General features: G+C 46.7%; 1 protein-coding gene and 1 long non-coding RNA gene across 2 annotated transcripts in view; one reads left to right on the top strand and one right to left on the bottom strand.

Moving 5' to 3' along the window:
* Positions 1-26,578, bottom strand: part of GRIN2A (glutamate ionotropic receptor NMDA type subunit 2A) — a 363,632-nt gene that overhangs the window by 3,601 nt on the left and 333,453 nt on the right. The window contains exon 13 of the mRNA XM_027043273.2: positions 4,914-5,152. Within this exon, the coding sequence (XP_026899074.1) occupies positions 4,914-5,152 (239 nt within the window). The remainder of the gene's footprint in view (positions 1-4,913; positions 5,153-26,578) is intronic.
* On the top strand, positions 1,748-6,836 carry LOC128313710 (uncharacterized). Its single transcript, XR_008294764.1, has 2 exons — positions 1,748-5,007; positions 5,113-6,836. It is a non-coding gene; the product is annotated as an uncharacterized LOC128313710 (long non-coding RNA).

Consider the following 26,578-nt stretch of genomic DNA (forward strand, 5'->3'; position numbering starts at 1 on the left):
TGTTCTAATGAGCTCCCCCCACACTGCTAGAGATTTTAAGAACTTCTGTCCCCCCCTTCCCTGACAGAGCAATATGTTAAAACCAGCCGAGATGGGCTGGCTGTCTGTTTGAGGGGGCCCACAGAGGTGGTCAGGGGGCTGAGTTATGTTTCAGGAGCAGGAGGGTAGCTGCTGACTGCTTTCGCTCTTCCCCAGTTTGCCCTAGGACTCACAGGATACTGGGAAGGCACTTCCAGCTGCTGGGGTGCAGGGGGAAGCCTCGGAAAGGAGGCCACGCGATGGACCCAGCCCATACCCCAGGCTTGGGTGCTAGTGTTCTCCCACTCAGTTGACCCACCTTCTTGATGGGCTGCTGAGGAGGAGGGGGTGCATATCAGAGACACACGGAAAGAGCCGGAGCCTGGAACCCACTGGAAGTGAGTCCCAGCTCCACCTGTTAGTAGCTCTGTGACCTTGGATAAGCTGCTGCAGCCTAAAAAAAATGTGTTTTAATGTTTATTTTTGAGGGGTGGGGAGGGACACAGGGAGAGAGGGAGACAAGAGAATCCCAAGCAGAGCCCGACGCTGGGCTTGAACCCATGAGCCGTGAGATCATGACCTGAGCCAAAGGCGAAGGGTCAACTGACTGGGTGCCCACCTTTTCTGGTGCCCTTCTTTTCTGTCACCTTTTACTCCTTCACACACTAGCACGAGACCCCACTGCACACTTCCCCACGGCTGCAAGAAGACGCATGCTACCCTTTACTACCGAAGGTTCGTTCTCCTCGGACAGCAGCCCAGACCCTCCCTCGGCCCTGCCGTGGCTCTCCTCAAGGGCCCCTGACCCCTCAGAACAACTCCTGATGGGGCATGCACCCTACTGCCCTCTGTGGTTCCCTGGAGTCTGGGCTTGACCCCTGATGTATCTTCCAAGGCCTACACGCTTGTGTCCCCCCAACAAATTCACATAATGAGATCCCGACCCTAAAAGTTGATGGTGTTAAGAGGTGGGGCCTTTGGGAGGGGGTTAGGTCATAATGGTGGGGCGCTGGCCAGGCAGATGACTGCCCTCGTAAGAGAGGCCCCACATTGCCCACGGCCCTTCCATGTCATGAAGACACAAGGAGAAGCCTTATGACCCAGAAGGGGACTCTCACTTGACCACGCTGCACCCTGATTTCACACTCCCAGCCTCCAGAACCATGAGAAGTAGGTGTCTGTTGTTCACAAGCCACCCAGTGTGTGGTGTTTGGTGATAGCGGCCCTGGCAGACTGAGGCAGTATCTACTTCTGCTCTCTTGGTCCTGACTGTGGGGGAGCCAGAAGCCCGTCACTGTCCCCAGGATCCCCTCCAAGGAGCCCACGGGACAGGCTGCCACCGTCTCCATCCCGTGGTCTCTGTCTTTGCTACGTCTCCAATTCCTCATGGCCGAAAACCCAGGTGGGTTATTTTGCTGGTGACACTATTTTCTTCTAGGGGAGAGGGAGAACATTTTGGAGAGAAAAATTAAGAGCCTCCTGGAGACTAGAGGGCACATTTATTTTTTAACCTGGAAAAGCCAAAGGCCCCGACTATGGGAGAAACTGGGTTCTCATGTGAAGTGAATGACTTCTTCAAGCTCTGGCCTGCCCCCTTGGCAGGCCAGGAGTGCCCATATGTCCAGTCTGTATTTTGCTGCACTATCCAGGAGCTTCCCGAGGGACATCGAGCCCACGGGGACAGCTGCATGTGTCTGCTGCGTGGCAACAGCTAGGTCCACAGGCTGGGTGTTGAAGGTGCTACCAGAACTGGTGAGTGGAGACCCCTGGCTGCTGTGCAGGAAAACACCTGCCTCGGGTGCAGGCACATTTCAGAGCATCCTGGATCCACGTTCCTACACTCAGAAATGGGCGGAAGCATGCGACCCAGCCTGGTGCACAAGACAGTCCTCCTCTTTCCTGCCTTGTTCTGGCATGATAGGTGAAGCAGGAGACATAACATGAGGCCGAAAGGGTCCTGTTCTGCCCTTCTCGGCCTCAGTTTCTCCATATCCATAGGATGGGTGTGGTCATGTCACACACACACAGGTGCTGTCAGGATTAGAGATGACAGGGAGACGTCAGTCACCTGGCCCTTATTCACATGCTGGGCATGATTCGTTGTGGGGTTGTGATCTTGGCTTGGTAGGAAAGTGGGTTCTTGGCTTGGGGATTCCCCACTGCAGGTTTGTTAAAGAAAATGTTTACGTGCCTACAATGAGGGCGCTTCTGTTTCTGTGTGTATGGCCTGCTCGGTGTGAAGAATATACATGTAAGCTGGCATGTGTGTGAATGCGCCCATAAGACGAATTTAAGAGATGTGTGTTAGCCCTTGATCAGAAAGGAGGAACATTTTTCTTGAGCAATCTGAAAGCCCTGCTATGCGTGAAATTGGGTGCTGAGCTCATTCTGAGTTCCCTAACAAATGAGAGAGGCAGGAAAAGTATATTAAATATGAAATCCTTCTCTTCACACATATTAGGGCTGCACTTATTTAAAACATAGTATCTGGGGAGAAGGAGGGTCAGTGCTCAAGTAGCATTCCCTGCAGCCTTTGAGGACACAGGAATGCTGGTGGATGGGAGTCCCCAAGGGGCACAAAAGTCCTTGCAGTGCTCCTGTGAGGCACGGGTCCTCCCTCCCCCAGGGAGGGGAGACTGAAGTTCAGATTCCAGCCTGTAAAGCTGACGATGCCTACTCCTGTGTGCCCCACTGCCCCCCAATCCTGCTCAAGATGCTTGCAAGAGAAGCGGGGGATTTAGTTCATGCCTCATAATGACAGTCCTCTCAACTGGCTGCCTTAATGGTATCTCAGAGGAAACGCTCTTCCAGATCCAAGCAGGATTTACAAGGAAATGCAACAGTGTGCATTTGCTCATTATAATCCCAGAGTCATTTGGGTATGGAAAGCCTTTAGTAATTGGTGGAGAGAATTAGCTTAAAGTTGGCATAATACCTAGCTAGATGCGTGCACATTGTTATTTTTAAGCAGTCTGTGTTTAGATGCCATCAAGTTAATTAGGAAATATGTATTTGCACAGAATGCAAGTTAAGAGTGCCACTGAACAGAAAAAAATAAATCTTCCTCACTAAGCTAATATGTGCCTTCTGAATCTCCAAAGTTCTTAAAATCACCAAATGCTAAGAAAACACAAATTCCTTTAAAAATGATTATTTAGTTTTCCCAATAACCATTAGCATATAAAACCAGGTGTTTGTACCCAAGTGTTTTTCACCATGTTTCATGTCTCAATTCATTAAATTCTTTCAGAGTGAAAACATTCCAAGGTGAGTAAATGGGAGAAATAGGTAGATAAATACATGGACCGGATGGATGGATGGATGGATAGGTAAATGGGTGTAGGGATGGATGTACAGATGGATGAATGAAATGGGTAGATGGATAGATAAAACAGGTGGGTGGATGAGATGAATGGATGTATGGGTGAAATGGGTGAGTGGATGGACGGATGGATGGATGGGTGGGTGAATGGATAGATGGACGGATGGATGGATGAAATGAATGGATGTACGGGTGAAACGGATGGATGGATGGATGAACTAGGCAGATGGAGGAAGGAATGACTGATGGGCTGTGAGGTAAATAGATGTTATATTCTGTTAGAAGATGAGTGAATGATATGTACATGTGATGTAAGTGATAAGATCATGTCAGTTGCGTGCACATATGTGTCATGTAGTATGATCTGTATCAAATCTCTTGTGTTGCTTGTATTTGATGTTTGTTGCTTGTGTAGGAACCTGTGCTCTGGCTGGTACCACACCACCTCGGCTCAAGTCCCGGCTCCACCAAGGCTGGGCAGCCGTGGATGATCCTCTAACCTCATTCCCCATCTGTAATCTGGGATGAAGAACAGTTACACGCCTCACAGAAATGGCTTGTAGGTGAAATGAGATGAAGAGGATGAAGTCCGTACAGGGTGCTTGGCACCTATCTGTGCTGCACAAATACAGGCATTGTCCATGATCGTTGCTATTACTGATGACCCATATGTGCTTTTTTATGGTAACATACACATGCCACATTGCGTAACAGGAGAGGGGTTTTCCTTGCATTGTGGGTGAGTTCGTTATAGCATGTGTGTTTGCGGCTGTAGTTCATGCTGGGTTGAATGTGTATTTTGTTTTCTGTTTGACATGTGTGCCTTTCCTCGTGGCCCTTCATGTCTTTGTTTCGTTGGAGGCTCTGTTGTAATGCAGACGCTCTTTGTGTTTTGTTAGATGTGCGGATGCAGAGCATGGCATGGGATGTATATTTGGTTTTGGCATATGTGTCCCAGGGGGATGTGTGCATAAACTGTAACATCCTGCACAGGAATGGTAGTCGTGTCGTAAAGCACATCGGCTGCTAACGGTGGATGCCACAGACTACTTCGTTTGGCCTACGTGGTATTTTGGTGTTGTATAAAAAAAAAAGGAATTAGTTACTAATATTTAAAGAGTGGAAAGGCTTCACATAAAATCAGATGACTACTTTCTCTCTGACAACCTACAAGATCTCATAGTATTGCCCTTGAATTCCCATAAGACCATACTCAGCAGGACCTGAGGACTGCCCCCTCCGGGTGTGGTAGGCATTCTCAAGTGTTCCCTCACCTTGAACCCCAGGGACATTTGCTGTTTTTATCTCACTGGTGCTATTTTTCTCATGCCCAGCCTGCATTACCCATTTTCCTTCCCTCTCTGGCTTCCGCAGTCACCTGGGTTTGCTACCCCTGGGTTAGGAACACACAGAATCTGGATGCCTTTACGACAAGCCCACCAGGGGTTGGTGAGCGAGGGCAGCATGGGCAGACCGCCCCCCACCCAGGAGTCCAGCGTCCTCAATTCTCTGGGAGCCCCGTGCTCTTCTGGACCTGCCGCTGCATCAAGAACAAGCCGCCCGAGGTACTGACCCTGCTGATGGAGAACAGCAGCCCCGGCCGGTCGGAGCACACGCCCGTGAAACAGAAGCGCAGCTTCCAGTAGAAGAGGTGTTCCCAGATGAAGGTGATGAGGCTGAGGGCCATGGCAGCTGCCAGCATGTAGAACACGCCCGCCATGTTGTCGATGTCCAGCTGACTGCTCATCACCTCGTTCTTCTCGTTGTGGCAGATCCCCGTGAGCCACAGTGTCTCCAGCTCCTCCATCTCGCCTGGACAGAGGACAAGAGCCACAGGCAGTGAGGAGCACGGCATGCACTCTGGTTCTGGACACATGCGGGTGACCCACAGCTGGACATGCAACCTGCAGGCAAGTTCCTGAGTGCACCATGTCTGCGTGCACTCACTCGATGGGCGAAGCTAGTAACGGTAACAATACCTACCTGGTCTCGTGAGGAGGATGAAGTGAGATAATGGATAGTTACGTTCAGTCCGGGTCATGTTTTTGTTTTTGTTTTAATGTCATTGCGTTCTGCCCTTCCTGCTTTTCTCTACCTGTGTCTCTGACACCCACCCAAGCCTGGAATAGGGCCCTACCATGGAAAGGCTCATGTTCCGGGTACGACTTCATCACTTCCTAGCTCCTTCAGAACTACATCTCTCCTGTCTATAAAATGGATATAATAATAGTGCATACTTCCTAGACTTCTGGGGAGGACCAAATGAGCTGATGGGTGCAAACTTGCTAAAGGTAGTGCCCGGCTTATGGTAAGTGTTCATAAATAGTAGTGTTCACAGGATGGAAACGCCCAGCACCATGCCTGGCACACGGCAGTCCTCGAATATATGTTGCTTCTTTCATTTTCCTTTAGAACATCTGGGGCTATTCCAAGAAGTCACCCACCACCAGTGCACTTGGGGCAAAAAGCACGAATGGAAAAGAGGCTTCTCGATCAGCTCTGAATGGCTCCTTGCAAACTAAACACCTCGCCACTTGAGCAGGCAGCTAGAGAAGCAGGTGGAGTTTTCAATGGAAAAGAAAAAGTAGGCGTGCGTAGCATTATTTCATCTTTTATGTGCGTTTCATCCAATTGCCATTTAGGAGGAAATTCTCTGATCTAAACGTCTAGCAATTAAACTGTCTAGCAGTTCACGAAACTATGGCACTTACGCTATGATTCAGACTTTAAAAATTATCCTTCAAGGACAGTGAAAATCACAGAAGACGTATATAATGTTAAACGGAAAGTATGATTTTGGGGCATGTGTGTGTTATCTAAGATATAATATGAAACAGGCAGAGAAAAGTAAATACTGCAAATGTTTCTTTGATTCCCTTTTGAAGAGGTTAGCACAATTAATGCTTTCAAGTTGCTTTCTTTCTCACTCTTGAATGATTTGGCTGAACAGAGCAATCTAGGTGGATAATGATTTTTTTCTGGACCTTTTGAAGATCTTACTGAGTTTTCTTCTGATCTGGATTATAGTCGTTGAGAAGTCGGCGAGTAATCTAACTGTTGCTACCTTCTATGCACTCTGTGCTTTTTCTCTGATTGTTTTTGAGACTTTCATTTTGTCTTCGGTGTGGAATTGAAATGTGGATTTGCTTTAGGATTTTTTCTGCTCTGTGACCCAGTGGCGTTCTTTGGCGTGTGACTTATAACTTTAATTCTGGAAAAATCTCACCCATCCTTACTTTGAATATCGACTCTCCCTCTCCCCCCCCATTTTTAAAAACTTAATAGAATGTAATTTTTAGAGTAATTTTAGGGTTACAGAAAAATTGAGAAGTACAGTGGGTACAGCAAGTTCCCATACACTCCTTCTCTCATCCTCCCCCCCACGCTGCCTCAGTTTCCTCTATTAACATCTGGCACTGGGGTGGTAATTTTTTTTTAACAATTCATGAACAGGTATTGATACATTATTACTAATTAAATTCCACACTTCACATTACAGTTCACGCTTTGTGTTGTATGGTTTTGTGGGTTTTGCCCAATGCTTAATGCCATGTTATATGCCATTACAGTATCGTATAGAATAGTTTCACTGCCCTAAAATTCCCGTGTGCCCCCGATTCACCTCTCCTCATGCCCCATCCCAACTCCTGACAAGCACTGATCTTTTAATGGTCTCTATAGTGCTGCCCTTTCCAGAACATCCCATAGTTGGAACCATAATGCACACAGTAGCCTTTTCAGACAGGTTTCTTTCACAGTAACAACATGCATATTTTTTATTTATTTATATTTTTTTAATTAAGAAAATTTTTTTAACGTTTATTTATTTTTGAGAGAAAGAGACAGAGCATGAGGGGGAGAGGGACCAAGAGAGAGGGAGACACAGAATTGGAAGCAGGCTCCAGGTTCTGAGCTGTCAGCACAGAGCCCGACGTGGGGCTCGAACTCACGAACCGTGAGATCATGACCTGAGCTGAAGTCGGACACTCAACCGACTGAGCCACCCAGGTGCCCCAACATGCATCTTTTTTAAATGTGGGCAGTCATCTGATTTATAAAAAGATGCAACAAAATTTAAAATGATACAAAATATCAATTTCAAAATGTCAAAAAGTGAGTGTATTTAACCATACTCAGCCCATAACAGAGCAAATGGGTAAGTGGAATAATTCAAGCTGGAGCATATTGCTATACGAACTGGCAGCAGTAAAAGTTGATAAATGAAGGCAGAGGAACTCTATTCAGAATTAGAACTGAGGGGCTTCGTAATCATCTGGCGTCTGTTCCATGTTGTACTTATGGCTGGAAATGCACATGATGGGAACTTCAGAGATCTTTTGGATCCTTCCTTTAAGCTCCTGGTCAGCAGTGGCTACAGTGCAGGGCTTGTGCTGAGAACAATATGCATTTAAGTTCCTCCACGTCCTTCCGTGGCTTGACAGCTTGCTTTTATTTGTGAATAATATGCCATTGCATAGATGCGCAGTTTGCTCATTCCCCTACTGAAGGATATTTCGGCTGCTTCCAAGTTGGGGCAATTACGAATAATGCCGCCATAAACATCTGTGTGCAGGTTTTGTGTGGACGTATGTTTCCAGCTCATTTGGGTAAAGACCTAGGAGCACGATGGTAGGATTGTGTGGTAAGAAGATGTTTAGCCTCGTGGGCAACTGCCAAGCCCTCTTCCGAAGTGGCCGTGCCATTTCGTGTCCCCTGTTGAGCTCCCGTCAGTCCACATCCTCACCAGCATTTATCAGTGTTGTCAGTGTTTCGGGTTTTAGCCGTTCTACTAAGGTGCGTAGTGGCATCACATTGCTCTGAGCTGCAAGCCCCTAAGGACACACGACAATTCTCTTTTCTTCTGATTGTGTTTTAAGTATTCTAAACCTTCTCATTCTGTTCTCTAGGTTGTTCACTTTGCTTTAGTATTTTCCATTCCTTTATCACTCTGTCCTGTGGTTAGATGCTTCCCGCAGATCTATTTTCCAGCTCATTTATTCTTTCATTAGTAATATTTAGCGTTATGCTCTCATTTAATCTATTCTAGTTCTTATATTCACCTGGCCATTTAAAAATTCTGCCCGTTCATTTTTATAATAATATCTCATTCTTCTGTTATGACTTTAAAAAAAAACTTCTATATTTAATAATTTCAAACCCACCATCTTTCAGATTATTCTCTGCCTTGCCTCCTCCCCCCAGTCTTTGTTGGGATTCACATACGTCTGGTTGCTGTGTGTGCTGACCTCATGGTGGATTTCTTCCTTGTGCTGTTTGTAACTTCTGAGTCTGAGCTAATACTCAGCAGAGGTTGTTTTCCCCCCAAAAGCATGGGACCCCCAAGCACACTGGGCTATAGGAATGTTCCTACAGTGGGGTTGAGTTAGCTTCTTCTGTGGTTCCCAAGGTACTCCCAAGGTACCAGTTTCTGTATGAAAAAAAAAATGTGACTGACTTTGCCACACCATTTAGTGTACATTTGGACCTCCATACTCATTTAGGTTTTTAAAAACTATTTATTTTGGGGGGCGGAGAGCACAAGCTGGGAAGGGGCAGAGAAAGGAGAACAGAGGATCCGAAGCAGACTCTGCAGTGACTGACAGCAGTGAGCCTGCCGTGGGGCTCTAACCCACAAACCGTGAGATCATGACCTGAGCCGAAGTTGGACACTTTGCCGACTAACCCACCCAGGTGCCCGGATATTCATTTAGGTTTTAATTTCTCACTCAAGAGCTTCAAAGAGATGGCAAGGCGACTTTTACTTCCTTCACTTTTATGGACAGCTTTTTCTAGTCTTTTCACAGATGCGCTGATTCACTGGAGAGCTCAGATTTATGCATCCACATACCTTGGATGTTAAAGCCACGGCCCCCACCCCTGCTGCCTAGGTCCCCTGAGGCTGCCGCACCTCAGCAGGAAAAGTGCCGTGAGAATATCCCATCCCCCTTGGTTTCCTTTCCCTTTGCTCTTTACTGTGCTTTGTGCAAGCGTGCATGTGCATATGCATGCGTGCCTACATATGTGCAGATGTGCGTGCGCGGGCGTATACGTGAGCATGCCCGGAAGGGTGCGCATGCACAGTCGTATGTGTGCGCATGCGCCTACTTCTAATCCTGCGCTGTGATGTGTTTGTAGCCCCAAGGGGGCTGCTGCTGATTTAGCCTCCATTGTACCGCAACCATAGAGGCATGTATACCTTTTGGTATCAGGGCTACAAAAGCATTGCATTTTTGAGGGGAGACAACAGAAAACCTCTCCCTTTGTAAGTTCATCACCTACAAGGAAGGGTGCTGGCTCACCAGTGGTGCAGGCTAAGTTATGGGAAGGGACAGCTCAGTTTCAATTCCTTTCCTTCCGACAGCCTCCAGAACTTTGCACATGATCACATTTGTCTCGGGATCCTGTGTATCATCATCTCATCGTCTAAGCCGACACCCCCACCTGCTCATCCAAACCCTTCTACGTTTTTGCTTCCTCTTCTCAAAAACACCAGTGCCGTCCCTTCGAAACTACTGCGTGCTGTTGACTTTCCTCTCCCTTTGGAGTTTGCGAGGACACAAAAGTGAGTCTTCTCGCCAGGTTTCCATCCATGTTTTGTATGCCCAGAACAGGGTCAGTCTGGGTAAGGAAGAAACATCATTAGATTCCTTTCACGATGTAAATACAAAGACTGCCTTCTCACCAAACATCTCTGAATAAGTCACCTCGGTAAACCAGACCCGTGTTGCAAAAGGAGGGCAGACGCACATTTCTCAATCCCAATTACAGCCTGTTCCAGTCATTTTGCAGTTACTCATTTCCTGCCTTGTGGCCTTCTACTAGTTCACTGAACTGTAGTTCAAATACTTTCTTATTTCGTTTTTAATTTACTCAAGTATGTTGTAATCTCCTTGGGGGAGATCAGGGACCGTGTTTCATGATTTTGATATTTTTCATGGCCTGCAGCACACAGCAAGCACTGAATCCCTATTTTCTGTTTCTATTTCTTTCCCTGCATCCCGGGGCTTAAATTAGGCAGCATTGCAAACATGTTCAGATCTGCCGGGTGAGTTTTTCTGCCATATAAATAGAGGAAACACAGATCAAAAGGGAACTTGCCGTGGGCTTGGGAGTAAGAGGCTGAGACGTATGCATGTCCTCAGCTGGGGTGAAGCGGCGAGGGTCATTTTTTGAAGGAACAGCTCTAAGATGCTCATTCCACCGTCCGTTTCTTCCATTACAAAGAGGCCGCGATCTTTGTCAATGTGGTCTTGTGAGCTGGAGCTGGTAAGTGGGACAATTAAATCTGTTTCCTGAAGCAGACTCATTCTTGCTGGGAAGACAAAAGCTAAGTGCTCTCCTGGGAGCACAGAGAGCCTGGGCCACTGTGGGTTTGTAGCCAGGCTCCAGTGTCGTCCTCCTTGGACCTGAGAGGACAGGTCCCTGCATGAAGCTGCAACACCCCCCACCCCCCCGCATATATACATTTAGGGGCAGGAGGCTCACAAGCACCTGAGAACACCTCTCCATCCACGTATGTCACACCTGTCCGAAAGTTCTTCCTGTATCTGTCTTCAGGGGGCACGATGTTGTCTGCCACAGGTAATCCCTGCCAACCTCTGAGTTCTGTGCCACCCTGACGAAGGCTGTAAGGCCCATACACAGAGCAGGCATCCCAGCTCTCTCCCTTCCCAGTGTTGCCATGAAAAGGCAGAGTGGTGGGGCTTTAAGAGGCAGGGGCCAGAAAGATGGAAAATCTAAAAGGGAACAGGTGAGAATAATTGAGACAGAATCAGGCATATGCCTGAGACTTGCTTCCATCAGCTGCTTGGATGATGCTGTGAGGCTGCTGAGTATGTATCCAGCCGCTCACTCAAAAGGTACACGCTCGTTTCTAGTTTGCAAAAAGGAAGCACTGCAAATTCAAATAGACACCTTCCCCAAAAGCACAAGAAAGAACGTTGCACGTAGAAAACACTAGGATGAGCCTCACGAGGGAGGGCCCTTACCTGACAGGTTTGAGGAGCAAGTCCAGGCATGCTGTCGGGTGGAGACTGCCCGCACTGGACTGCCTTCAGCACTTAGGACCCATTTGACCTTGGTCCTGGTACTCTGCTTGCCTACCCATCCACTCATCCATTCCTTAACCTATCTTCCTATTCTCATATTTAACAAAGTTACATAAATTCCCTTCCATTTCAGGCACTATGCCAGGATTTTCCAAAATTAACCCACGCAACCCTCATGTCAACCCAATGTGTTTGGAGCCATCACCACACGCATTTTACAGACGCACAGAAAGGAATCTGCGCACTCTCTCTAGCGCCTACAAGCAGCACGTGACAGCATCTCCTACGAGTCGTGCTGGAATTCAATGAGGTCACGTGCACACCCATTGCTCAGGAATCGTTGGAGATACTGTTAGTTCCTGCATGAAGCCAGGGCAGCTGGGGGTGTTGGTGGATCTCATTCCCCCCGCCCTCTGCCTTGCCAATTCGTGGAGTCTGTGATCCCCGGAGGGCACGTCCAGAGAGAAGGCTTCGCCCTCCAAGAGGAATCTGTTATGTCCAAAGTAAGAGAAATCAGTTCCTTATCTGTCCTCAGACTCCTCTGCACTTCGAGAGGGACTGAAGTAGCTTTTCAGATTAGATTCATTCTGCTCCATAAGACTGTCTGAGAGCTGAGGAGATTGCTTCGGGAAGAGATTTTATAGCATGTGGTGTGCCTAGCCTTCAGACTTCCTGAGCATTTCTCCCCCGAGGTCGCTTGTAAAAAGTTCATTTTGGACCTGTACCCTTTAGGCTTTGTCCGGGGCCTGAAAATATGCTGCAGTACATCTTGTGATACCAGCCCACACACACACCCTCGCTGGCACATATCCACATACTGCTTTTTCTTGGTGTCGGGCCAAAGCACCTGCCCCTAGGCAATGACGCTATGGAAGGATGTAGCGTGTGGTTTGAGGAAGCTGAGTGTGATGCCCTCTTTCATTTCTAGTCAAGGAAGCTGATGCTCTTTGGTTCTCCGAAGGCTTCATTTGGTCTTGCCTTACTCCCTCATTCATTTGCTCGCTCATTCATTCACTGAGAAAAGAACATTTTTAAAGCATTTAGATGGGGTGCCTGGGTGGCTTGGTCGGTTAAGCGTCTGACTTCGGCTCAGGTCATGATCTCACGGTCCGTGAGTTCGAGCCCCACGTCCGGCTCTTTGCTGACAGCTCAGAGCCTGAAGCCTGTTTCAGATTCTGTGTCTCCCTCTCTCTGACCCTTCCCTGCTCATGCTCTGTCTCTCCCTGTCTCAAAAATAAATAAAACATTAAAAAAACATTTAGCACATGGTTGGCGGCATCCCTGTATTTTCATGTAGAGACAAATCCTACGTAGTCTTTGGGTGCCGCCAACTCTGAGTCCTTTGGGAGGGAGCATCCTGCAAACCAGTAATTCTGGCAAGATGAGATGCCTGTGCATGGGGCTGGAGGCAGGAGAAATGTGGGGCACCTGGACATCAGAGAGAGGTGCAGAATTTTGCAGGGAGGAAGAAGTGATCAAAGGGGGCCCAATCACAAAGGACCTAGCTTTTGTGAAGAGCTAGGGTGTCCAGGGGGTGGGGGTGGGGGGGGGACACCAGATGAGACCAGCTGTATGCTTGCTGCATCCAAGATTCTTCAGTGGCCGTCTCCCCACACATAATGTAAGGCAGGCTGTTACAGGTGGGTGGGGTGGCAGATTTGAGTGATGGGGCTACAGTGCAGAGGTCTCCAGTAAATTCCATCCCGGTGACAGAATCACTGTTGGAGTCCTGTCCCGGTCTCGGGGGCAGGCAAGCCATGCGGATGAAACTCTCCTGCTCTCAGGATATATGGTAACTACAGAGAACTCTATCCGCAGGAAATCACTGGTAAGGATCCGTTGTGAATTGTCATCCCTGTCACCAGGGCCCATGACAGTTTACTCTGGATGTACCAGCTGTGTGGTATCATGCTGAAAACTGGCCAGTGGGTACCTCTTCAGTGCAGCTCAGAGGTCTCCACTTGCAGGAAGTCTTCCCTGAATGCACAAGGACATGGGTACGAGATCACGGTTTCTCCTTCCACAACATCCTGGGTCTTTCATCACCAGAGAATCTGTCGCACTCCAGTATAGTTGCCACTTGCTTCTAAGTCTTCTCCATTGGGAGGTCACTTTATTCCCCCATTTGGGGACTTTCTTCAGGGTGGGCATCCTGCCATATTCTTCTTATATCCCCAGTCCCTGGCACAGGGCTCAGCACACAGAGGATCCATACAACTGTGTTGACTGTGGATGACACGAGGCTCCTTTCCTTGATCAGCTTCCGATACACTGTCTGGAGCATCAGCATAAGACGAAGAGAGGAAGCAATCTGTGAAGTCCCAAGCAGAGGGGTCAGGAATAATTTCTGAAGCCCAGAAATCAAGGCCAACTCTCAGGGCAAGCGAGTTCCGATCAAAGATCCTAGCATAGATTTTGGTGGTTCCCCACAGGGAACCAACTTCCATCTATAGCCGAAAGACGTCAGGATGATGTCGCTGCTGATCCCATTAGGGTTTTGCTGTGAACGCCAAGAGGGGAGCTGACCCCGTTTCAATCCTGTTTTCATGTCTTGCCCAGGGACTGGGCACTTCATGTTTCTCAGAAGCCCGAATGGAATTGGAAACGGCAAGGGAACAATTTTCTTTGTCGAAATCTAGGGCACCGTCAATGACAGGCTCATGCTCTGGACGATAACAGATCCGGTCACTATGAGCTCTGAACTGTGGTCCCCAGAGTGAGGACAGTTTGGGGTCTGCAGGGTTGACACCACGTGTTCTCTTTGTCCAGTTGCCCTGGAAAGAAACTGCTGTCAGGTCTGGGATGGAGTCTGTGGGCCTCAGTGAGGTCAGCTAGATGGTTCGATGGCTGACCTTGGTGCCTTCCCTTTGTTAATTGTACACTCTTGACTCAAAGCCAGGTGACCTTGGATCTGGACATAGCATTCCAGAGCCTAGGACCTCTGTATCCATGACCTATGAGGGTCAATGAACAATTTGCTGGGGAGAAAAAATAAAAAAAACCTTCGGTGGTGGTGATAGTACAAGAATCTGGACACAAATAGACTAAATCTGGAAGATGCATCTCCCTTATTTAAGTGTCAGAATATCCCATTTCTGTATAATGCTGAGAAGTCACAAAAGCAAAATAAAAATAGGGCCAAGCTTAAAAGTGTCCAGTCAGATGCAGAGACAGGCTGTCTTTGGCATCAGTGTTTTACTACCACCTTCCAGCTGAGGTCTCTGCTCTGTGGACAGAGCCCGGAGCACTGCATGAGGCAGTGCTGCTGGTCGCCATCTGGCTGAGATGTCACAGGCCACATGATCAACGGTGCACTGCGGACTTGGGGACTTGCATGCACACAGGTCCCCAGCCTGTGTGCTCCTGAAGAAGGGGAAGGAAGAAGAGTGTAGAGATTGTGCAGCCCCATCAAACATCAGACGACATGCATGGTCGCAATTCTCCAACAGACGGTGGGGGTGGGGAGAAAGGATTCTCTAGAGTAAAACTGCAGAAAAATGGCAAGATGTCCAGGAAATCCTGTGTGGGCCAAGCACCTGTGGAGTCTGCTTAATGCATGTGCCTCACACATGTATGGATGGCCAAGGTGCCATGGCTTAGCAGGCTTATGCACTTGTGAGCATAAATGAATTCACAGTAACTTTTTGACAACTGCTCATTTCCCCCATCAATAGCCCTGAAAATCCTATGACTCATCTTGTATGAGTATGGGGGCTTTTTAATACCACAAGGGGGTCCTTGTGTCTTAAAAGGCCATAGACATAAGGGGCCGGCGCTGGGGGGCAGGTATAGAAAAGGAGAGCAATAATCCCACATGCCAGGTTGAGGAAGATCTTTGAGCAAGTAAAATGGTATTGCAACTTTCTGGTCTCCTTTTTATTGAAGGGTGGTCAAAAGGCTACCCGAGACCGTGGAGTCCTTAAGCAAAGGGGATCCCATCCAGTGTCCATTGTACCCACATTCCTCATCCTCAAGGACAGGGCAAGGACTTAAAGGGCACTCAGGACTTGGTTGTGGCATGGAGGAGAAAAAGGAGGACAGGTAGGAAGGAAAGCGGAAGGGAGGGGAAGGAGAGAAGAAGAGAAGGAAGAAGGAGAATGGAGAAGAACAGAAAGGGGTATAGACCTTTCTAGGAAGTCCCCTGTATCTGCTGTCACTGCTGTCCATAACCAGAGTGGAAGGAAGACCAGTCTGTTGATGGACAGGGTGGGCTACAACTTAAGAGAGCTCTGAGACGGCTTTGATGACAGCCCTCTTCCTCCATTAGGAGCAGCGGTGTTCCTCTGGCCTCCTCTTTCTTCTCCCAAGTCTGAAGTACCAGATAGGGGTGAGACCGTTGCCAGAGAAGAGTGGGAGAGTGGACAGAGATGGTTAGATTAGATGTCAACTCAGGAAAGTGTGTGGGGCAGACACCACAGTCCTCTTGCTCCATTCTACACAAGAAGGAAGGAAGATGGAGAAGGAATTGGGGGGTCTCTAAACTATGAGCTTTGATCGTACCAGAACATCCAACCAGTGCCATAATGCACACACCTAGCAATCAGTTATACAAGCCCACTCTGCCTCTCTCCTAGAAGGGAGAAACAGGGCACTCAGAAGTTTCCAGAACCACACGCTCTGCTGATGGGAACATAAACGGGTTGTACTTTCCCTGCAAATTGTTTGGAAGTGTCTACTGGAACAGAGTATATGCACACTCTGTGACCCAGCAATTTCATCTGTAGGTATATTCCCAATTAAGTGCCTACCTGCACCAAAAATGTACACGAATGTTCAAAGCAGACGAAATTGCAAAATAACACAAATGCCCATCGACAGCAAATGTATAAATAAATTCCAGTATGTTCATATAACAGAACGCCATGCAGTCCTAAATAAACGATACGCTTTAGTTATATGCATTACTATAGATTAATGTCCTAAAAGAAAGGTCAAAAGGAGGCAAAACCTGTCCGTGTTCATGAGGGGCAGAGTGGTGGTCACTGTGGGGGGAATACTGGCTGCAAGGGATTTTCTAGGGTGCTGGTCATGTTCTAGATCCTCATCTGAGTGGCAGTTACACAGCTGTATAAAAATTAATTGGACATGGAGATTTGTGCCATATAATGAACATATGTTCTAATTTACAGAGGGAAAAAATGGGCAGCCGTGGCAAAGTAGAGGTATAAAGCATTCTTCCATTTTGGGGGTCAAGAGAGAAAATAGTAAGCAGAAGAAAAAAGACTTTCTAAACCAGAAAGAAAAAAAACCCTCATTTTTTTTTTTTAGAAACATTAAATTTTTTTTTTACAAAGAATAAGTTCTCAAAGGATAAAGAGGAATGAGTTAAATTAAATTCTTCCATATTGTTGGAATTATTTTAAAAGAACATTTTGGACTTTAATGATTGGAGCCAGAAGCCACCAATCTTTCTATAAAGGTCTAATTAGTAAATATTCTCAGCTTTGTGGGCCATCTGGTGTCCGTTGTAACTACTCAGCTCTGCCCCTGCAGGACAAGAACATCCTCAGACACACATGGTGAATCAAAAGGATGTGTCTGTGTTCCAATAAAACTTTATTGACAAAAACAGGCAAAAGGCCAATGTGGGCCATAATTAGCAGAATCCTGATTTAAGCAATTTTAAAAAATGGGAAAAAAAATTTTTTTAAAGTATATACATGAACAAGAATAAATCCCAATTTAAGGAGACGCTTATCACTGTTATGATCTATGATAACTTGCTGAGTACTTACCATTTGATGGGTACCATACCTAGAAGTTCTTATACATTATACGATTCAACTTGGTGAGGTCGGTGCCATTATAATCCCTAATATAAAGAGGAAGGTGGCCCTTACAAAGGATAAATAACTCTCCCTAGACCGTGGAGCTAGAAGACATCAGTTGTTATATTTGAACCCAAAGCCTTTGGTCTTCACTAGACCCCATGTTGCCACATTTATGACTTTTTTTGTGTGTGAAATATTACAACTAGAGTCTTAATAAATTACTTAGATATACAAACTGTCCATAAAAATCTTTATGTAAAAATAGTTAAATGTTCCAAAAAGAGGAAAAGACAACTCACTTTTTTTTTTCCACTTTCACTACTATTCAAAGGAACTCAAATTAAGGCAACTCTAAGATAGCACATGCTCCTTCTAAAACAGCACAAAGAGCCATAATGCTCGAAGCTGCTTGACTGTTTTAAAACTGGTACATTGGTGCATTACTAATAGTACTTTTAGATGGAAATAAACTTTTGGGGTATTAATAGGATACTATAGATCAAGATTCCTAGACATGTTTATAGCCATTAACCCTTTGAATTCTACCTCCAAGGGCCTGTTACAAATAGACAAATTAAAAAAAATAGGCATGGGGGCCCCTGGGTGACTCAGTCAATTAAGCATTCAACTTTTGGTTTTGGCTCAGGTCCTGATCTCCTGGTTTGTGAGTCTGAGCCCTGTGTTGGGCTCTGTGCTGACAGTGAAAAGCCTGCTTGGGATTCTCTCTGCCCTTCCCCTGCTCACACGTGTGCTCTGTCTCTCAAAATAAACATTTTTTAAAAAGGGAAAATAATGTAATAAATTATGGCTTCATAATGTTTATGACATTTTATACACAATTGGAAAGAACCGTGAGGACTAGACGATGTAATGACCTGAAAAAAAAAGTTTAAAATACAATATAAATGAACACAGTGGAATATAAAAGTGTATATAACCAATGCTTATATATTTACAGCAGTGTTTCTGTATGAAAAAGGACCAGGAGGTATAGCTAAACTGAAAATAATTCTGTTGAGGTAGTAGGCTGGGAAATTTTGTATGGACATTAGACTGCCTTTCCAAATACGGGTTTTACAAAACGTAGACGGAAAGGGATTCGGGGCCACTGTTTATGCATCCTGTAATTCCCACATTGGGTTCTGTGACATCAGGGTTTGACTTACCAGCAAGCTATTCATTATGTCTCATTTCAACTCTGACGGTTCTCTTGACATTTGACTTCCCCTGGTTTGAGCGATTCACTGCTTGTCAGGCACGGATTTGGCACTGCTGACCTTGTTCTAATCCTGGCATCAGATTGATAATAAACACTGCAGCTCTGAATCTCAAGGGACCTATTGGGAAATTCACTGCTAACTTAGGCATATGAAACCCCTCCAGCACAGAGGGAAAGTCAATGGCCCTTCAGGATATTTATGGATTTTATCTGTTTCTTAAGTAAGTGCTGCTCCATTATTATTCCAAATATGTCTCTAGTTAAAATTAGGAGGGAGATAAACAAGTCTAATTTTTATGGTACCATCTGGTCACAGGCCAGTGAAGAAGCACTTAAACCCTTTGTGGCTAATGTAGGCTTAGGACTGACACATTTCTTCCTTTCAGAACATTTCCTTTCTGAATGCATGGTTTGCCGTGCGGTTACGTTTTACATCCTAGGAGGGTCAAAGTGACTTGGTTGCTGGGGCGTCCAAATGGCCATCGATCACCACGCCCTATGGGTGGATGGCATCAAAGCTGCCATTCTGTGTATTAGTGACGTCTGTGTGCCTGTCGCAGTCATCCACGCACAGGATGTCCCTGTGTTCCATACTGCGGTCACTGTGCGGGCTGACGCTTACACGTTCTACAGCACTTACTTCTTGCGTTTTCACCATCTCCAAGGTCTCTGGATATGGAAACCCAGCTAAGAGCCTTGAGAGACGAGGTTGGAGAGAACTCACGGTGAAGACCCAATTTCATGGACCCCACACGAGTGATCTGTTGGCCCCTGGCCTCTGTATCCAGTACTGACCAATCAGAGACGCGTGCTACTAAGGGCTAAATACTGTTATTCTAAGGAGTGGTTCTTACATCTTACTGCGTTTTAGATATCCCAGAGAGGATGTGAAAAAATGCCCCATGGGGTAAGAATCAGGTATCTATATTTTCCACACGTTCTCCAAGAGAGTCTGACGGACAGAGTGTGCCACGAAAGCACTTTGTAAGGAAAGTAACTATTAAGAGCAGTAGAGCAGGAGCCTCTCATCATTTTTATATTCCACCACCTGGAGTTCAGAAGCTGCTCAGTTATTGTTTGTGAATGAGTGTCTAGAGGCAGACTGAATGAATGAATGAACAACTGGGTTAATAAATCAGGGGGCTTTGTCAATGGCACCCGGTCTCGCTAACTTGATTATAAAGTTCATGATTTATAGAGTAGCCTAGCTCAGCCCAAACTGTGATTTCTACCTTTGAAGTCTCAATTTGATTAAAACACGTTTAGCAAGGAACAATAACCTTCTGAAATGCCGGGGATTATGCAGCTCCGAGGAGCTCTGTGGGGAACAAGCAATTCCGGCAACCAGGACGGGTCTTTGTGAACCTGGAGAGGCCTCTCTGCAAGCCTGTATCGGGGCCAAACATCTGACTCCTCTTAATTGCACTCTGTCCTTGCTCCATTCCTTCTCGTCTCTGGCTTCTGGGTCCTGAGTGTTCCCCAAACTGCCAGGGTTGAATGATCTCAAAAATTAGGCTGAGCCTGTCCCCGTGGTGCCGGGGCCTGGGGCATGGACAAGTCTCCTTCTCCGTGGAAAAATGGGAAAAAAGCCTAGGTCGCTTGCTCGCCTACCCTCAACCTCTGTTGCCAAGTTATTCTGCCCAGGGTCATCTGCAGGGAACCGATGCTGTGCCTTCAGTGAAAGAGGAATGAACGCTGAATATGGATTCTGGCCAATCTGCATTTAAATCGCAGATGTGACCCTTTCCAGATGGGAAACCTGCTGTAGAGATGTCGACGACAGTTGGGAGTAGACAAAAGGAGAAGCAGTACTGCCACATGGTTAAAGCCAAGGCCCTGTGGCCCGTTTGCCTACATTCCGATCCCAGATCTGCCACTTAGGAGCTTGTACATATTCCTTGACCTGCCTGTGACTCAGTTTCCTCATCTGCAAACAGGCGTTAATGATCATAATTCATGCCATTTAGCCATGGTGAGGACTGGGTAAAATTAATACCTAGATAGAGTGAGATTATTCTGTGACCCATAGGGCTCCCTCCCTAAGTGTCATCTCTTACTATAAACATCTATAACACCAGTGATCATGGTGGCTGTTGACCCACGGAAGCATTTAGAGAAGTGGAAACTGTCTCTTCCCCTGAAACGGGGCTCTCAGATCCTTGGCACCTCCTCTCCTCCAAATCCTCCCTGCTCACCCACCCCAGCCTTATTCTGGCATTTATCTCTTTAAACCGGTTGAAGCTGCTGGTTGCACGAGGGTGTTGCTGAGTCATCTGAGGACACGGGGACCTATGTCACGAAGAACTGCGGGCAGGGAGGCCAGCGGGAGACAGTTTAGAGGGCTCTGAGGCAGGAGTGAGTCAGCCCGTGGTCCGTGCCTCGCTCCTGCGTGGAGCTGGTCGAGATGGGGCGGCCGTGGGCTCTCAGACTTTTCCAGTTTCCACCGCACCGAGGCTAATTGCTCAGCGGAACAAATGCAGCTCGCTCTGGAGATGCCCGGGCTGAGTCCTGCCTCCCTCTGGCCTGCTCTCCGTGGCTCCTCTGTCTCCTCCTCCCTCCCCTTCCTTCCTGTCTCCTTCCTGTTTGACTCTTTTCTTTGTAATTCCTCCCTGCTCTGATTTCTGGCTTCCCTTCCTCCCTCTTTTCCCACCCTCCCCTCCCCCTTCCCTTAGGAGAACTGGAAAACCTCCAGTCTTAAGTCTTCTCTGCCCTCTCGTCTTTCTCCAGACAGCCTAAGACCAGGAGCCATCACACTTTTTCTATGAAGGGCCAGACAGTAAATATTTGGAGCTTGGCAGTCTGTGCGGTTGCTCTTGTGGCATCTCGACTCTGCCGCTGCAGCGTGAAAGCAGCCACGGGCAGTATCTGAGTGAGTGGAGATGGCTGTGTTCCAATAAAACTTTATTTTTAAAAACAGGCAGCGGCTGGATTACACGCCACGGCCATAGTTGGCCAAACCCGGGGGAAGATACTATTTCTCCTGTTTACTTCCTTGATGCAGAGACCACAAACTCGTTAACAATTGATGATCCATTTAGGTGCTAAAAGCTAGGAAATATTTAATTTTGCCAGTTATGTCCATCCCAGAAATTCGAGTTAAAAAGACGAGTGCACGACAGATATCTGACTACAAGAGCACACAGATTCAACAAGGCAAGAACTTGCCTCCATCTTATAGTGAATGAGGGGGTCAGAGGCTTAGGGAGATTTTCAGACTGGACAGTGATTGAGTGATTACTTTTTGCGACTCCCTCCCTAGAGAGGCACCTAATGTCCTTCCTAAAGAAAATGGCATCCCCTTCATCAGAAGAGATATTTGATGAAGTCAGCCCTGTAAAAGTGTGCCTGTAGTGTTTTCTTTAAAACGATGTTTATTTTGAGAGAGTGTCAGTGGGGGAGGGACAGAGAGAGAGAGGGAGAGACAATCCTAAGCAGGCTCTGCATTGTCAGCGCAGAGCCCAACACGGGGCTTGATCTCACAAACTGTGAGATCATGACCTGAGCCGAAACCAAGGCTCAGACAGTCAACAGACTGAACCACCCAGGTGCCCCCGCCTGTAGCGCCGGCAAATCTATGCGTTCGTTTGTCCATGTACCAGTGAGTTCTGTGTCAGCACCAAGCTCAGTCGTGGGTCCTAAGGGAGACAAAGGGGCAGCAAGAATGGACACGATAGCGTCTGCCCTCCAGGGACTGAGAACGCAGTGCCCCTTAGTGGCACAAGGAAGTGGGAGGTCCACAGTGAGCAGGCATGTAATACGTGCCAAGCAGTAGATTAGTTTGTGTTTGCTTTCACGTAAGCCCCGAACAGCTCCAATAGAGAGGTAAGGAAACTGGAACGCCGAGAAATTAATTTGCCCAAGATCACACAGCGAGGGAGTTGGGGAACCTTCCACCTTTCCCCTTCACGCGTGATGCTCTGCCAAAGGCCACAAGAACGCCGTGAGCGCGGCGCTAAAGGGGGTCACGGTTTATGAACGCTATCTAGTGGAGAGCTGTGGTCTTTAAGGAGACCTTAAAGGAGGACACATGGGCTGAAGGGTCAGACACCCAATCAGCAAACGGGTTCAGGAGCAGATTGGAAGAAGGAACTCCATTTTTAAAGGGGGTTTCATGCAAGAGTCCGTGCTTATCTGAAAAAACTTCTGTAGAATTTGAGACACTGCAGAAAGTTGAATGAGGAAAATGTTTAGGGGTCCCTCAGTGATCTCCTCAACCAGCGCTGCCCACACATTCCTAAGTCAGCCTAAGAAGACAGGCCAGGCCACCCAAGCTGTGGGGGTGTCCAGCTCTCCCCAAGACTCGGACGTGAGCGCAAAGATATTAAGCTGGGAAGTTGGACTAGGGCGGGGAGGAGTATATTAACGACCCATCCAGTGGCTCAGAGCAATTTATGAGAATCCTAATTAGATACACAAAGAGCTTCTGCAATCACAAAACCACTCTCTACTCTGGCTGGCAGCATGGGGGCCCTTCCCACCCAAACCCACCCTGCCTGCTTCACTGAAAGAGAGGCCAACAGATAAAAGAATTGGGAGCACTGATGGACCCACTCAGAAGTAGGGAGTGGGCTTCCCCACCAACTCCCTCCAGCACTCCCCAGTCCAAGGTCTGTGAGCACTGTTCTCCTGGAGTGGTGCTTTCCAAAGCTTTAGAGAGTCTGTTGTAGCAAGACGTCTTACTGACACAAGAGCAGAGTGTGCGGACCCTTCAAATCTCACATCAATCTGGATGAGTCTTTAAAACGATTGCTGGTGGGCGCACCTGAGTGGCTCAGTCAGTGAAGCGTCCGACTTCAGCTCAGGTCATGATCTCACGGTTCGTGAGTTAGAGCCCTGCATTGGGCTCTGTGCTGAGAGCCTGGAGCCTCCTTCAGATTCTGTCTCCCTCTCTCTCTGCCCCTCCTCACTCATGCTTGGCCTCCCTCTCTCTCTCTCAAAGATAAATGAACATTAAAAAACAATTTAAAACGACTGCTTGCAAAGTTGCAGTTACAAAGGGGCAAAGGGCCCCCAACGTACCTGTCCAAGTGAAACGATATATATATGGTATCTTTCAAATATGTCACATATGATATCTGTCATATGTGCTCAGATAGGATATAACTGGGGTCACTAGTTTTAAACTGGGAGAGTCCCAACAAAATGGGTTGAGTTAATCACCCTATTAATGCAATATTAACACAGGGGCTGTATGTGTCATACTGCTCAAATATTTGATATGATATCCATCATATAGATGTAGATATGATATAAGTGCAGTGGAATATAGCATATAGCTTATAAAGATGTACGATATACATACATATATTTGGTTTTATTTGTTCGGTGAACTCGGACGAGATACCAGGGACAAGTAATGTATTTCTGGGTTTAAAAATAAACCAACAATCATGAAAACTGAGCAAAGTACAAAGAGGAAGATTAAATGTGTCTCTGTGCTAGAGCATATTATTTATAGCTAAGGTGATCTGGCTACTAGCAACTGAGGATTTGCCCCTGGAGCATGGCCCCTGAGCAAGACGATCAGAACCGGAGTTACACGAACCATAAAAAAATCCATACAGGGTGTTGTCCATAGACCAACAGCAGCTTGTTAGAAATGCAGAATCTGACCTGTGCGCTTGCTCCCCCCATCCCCCGACTGACCCACCGAACCAGAATCTGCACTTTAACAAGATCTCCAGGTGATTCCTGTTTACGTCAAAGTCTGAAAGCTCTGCCTTGGCTCTCTTAACCCAACAGAGCCTCATTTTCCTGCTCTGCAAAATGGGGATAAGATCTGCCCCAGAGTAATGTGGGAAGGGCTGCTAAGAATATTTGTGAGGTACCTGGCCCTGTGCTGGGCCACTGACAACAGGCTCCAACAACAACTGTTTTCCTTCCTCTTCCCAACATCACTGGCTGCTGAACAGTATTATCATACAGTCTTGTTCTCCTCAATATCTACTTGCTGGCCTCTATACGCCCACAGGGCTTTAACCTCTATGATCTTCCATCCATCTCTTCAAATCCCAGGATCACATTTTTAAAAAGTACAAAATCCGGAAGATTGATGGGACCTAACATCTCTCATTCAACCTCTCCTGTGAAGCCAGAAATGCCGTTTTTTAGGTCCCAGACTTACTCTTTATTTCTCACTCAAGTGTCACCTTTTAGGTGCCAGGGAGATACCAGATACTCAACAGATATTTGCCACTTGCTGGATGAATTAATGAATGAGGCTCTATGAACTCAGGCCGTTCTATTTTTTGTCTAAATCCTACTATACCTATTCTTTATGACTTACTCTGCCTTTTCATTCTTCCATTAAAAAACTCAAGTGTATCCCATATTTCCTCTGGACTCCTCTCTCACCTATCCAAGATACCTAAGAATATATAGCTACATATATGTATATGTTACTTCATATTTATGAATTATTATAATAAGCTTGCATCTTGAGATTAGATATTTTAAGTTTGTACATTGCCAACCAACTGGGCTGTAAGTTCCCTGAAGGAGAGAAGAAAAAGACCATGACATTCCCCTCTAGGAAAGTGTGTTTCCCAGTAAATGTTGGATACTGATGATCAATGCTGAAAAGTACTCATGAGTGTTGTTACTAAAGTACTGAGAAGCAAAGATCCCCGTGGGGTACTCCACTATTTCAGAAAGGATACAGCAATTAGACAGGAAAAGGAAGGTGAGCTCTTATTGGGATTCTGTGTACCTCTTAAGGGAAATCAGCAGTCCATCTCCTAGGGAAATGCCTGGCAGGCTTCACGTAAGAGGCTCCCCCAATAACTAAATGCTCCACTCAAAGGTTGCATTTACACAGCTCATTAGGAGAATTTTTTATACTTTTTACACACATTAGACTCGTAATCGTCCACCAAAGCTACTCTATAACAAGAGATAAACACTCCATTCTAGAGGATGAATAATAATTAGGTACTGCTTAGCACTGTGCTCTTTACAGGTCTAATTTTAGAGCATAATTAATCCTGCTGAAGCTGCATAAGGTAAGTGAAATATTTATGCAGTTGTGTTAATTCATGTATTTACTCCTAGAGAGACATTCAGAATTGGACATGCCTTTGCGAGAAGATTATCTTAAGACACCCCCGGGAGCAACGTCATTTTCTCTCTAATGTCTTTGCTTCCAGATGGCCGCTAGAGATGAAGCCGAGAAGACACGTGTCCCAATCCTGACAGTCTGACCAGGAAAGCAATGATTGAGGACAGAAAATATGTGTAAGAATCTAGATGCTCTGCTACTACCAGAAACACACTTTTGACCTATCTGGATGCCTGTATTTTGTATTTTTTATTTGCCACAAAGAGCGCATTTTATGTTCAGCACCATAAAAGTTGTTTCCATGATACTACTAACCACCAATACAATACTAAATAGGCTATACTGAATATTGGAGTTGTGGATGGACAACAATGAGGAGGAGGTGGAGACTGGTAATGATGAGGATGGTGGTGACGATGATCATGCTGGTGATAAAATGGTGATGATGATGATGATGGTGGTGATGGTGATAAGGACAGTGATGATGGTGATGGGGATGGTCGTGATGGGGATGGTGGTGATGATGGTGATGGGGATGGTCGTGATGGGGATGGTGGTGATGATGGTGATGGGGATGGTCGTGATGGGGATGGTGGTGATGATGGTGATGGGGATGGTCGTGATAAGGACAGTGATGATGGTGATGGGGATGGTGGTGATGATGGTGATGGGAATGGTGGTGATAAGGACAGTGATGATGGTGATGGGGATGGTGGTGATGGGGATGGTGGTGATGATGGTGATGGGGATGGTCGTGATAAGGACAGTGATGATGGTGATGGGGATGGTGGAAATGGTGGTGATGATGATGGTGGTGATGATGATGGTGGTGATGATGGTGGTGATAAGGACAGTGATGATGGTGATGGGGATGGTGGTGATGATGGTGATGGGAATGGTGGTGATAAGGACAGTGATGATGGTGATGGGGATGGTGGTGATGATGGTGATGGGAATGGTGGTGATAAGTACAGTGATGATGGTGATGGGGATGGTGGTGATGATGATGGTGGTGGTGATAAGGACAGTGATGATGGTGTTGGGGATGATGATATAATGATAATGATGGTGATGACGATAATGGCGATGGTCCTGATAATGATGATGGAGATGATGATGGTAATAGCTAGCATTTATTGAACC

The sequence above is a fragment of the Acinonyx jubatus genome, chromosome E3 (assembly GCF_027475565.1).
Source record: "Acinonyx jubatus isolate Ajub_Pintada_27869175 chromosome E3, VMU_Ajub_asm_v1.0, whole genome shotgun sequence".
NCBI classification, from domain to species: domain Eukaryota; kingdom Metazoa; phylum Chordata; class Mammalia; order Carnivora; family Felidae; genus Acinonyx; species Acinonyx jubatus.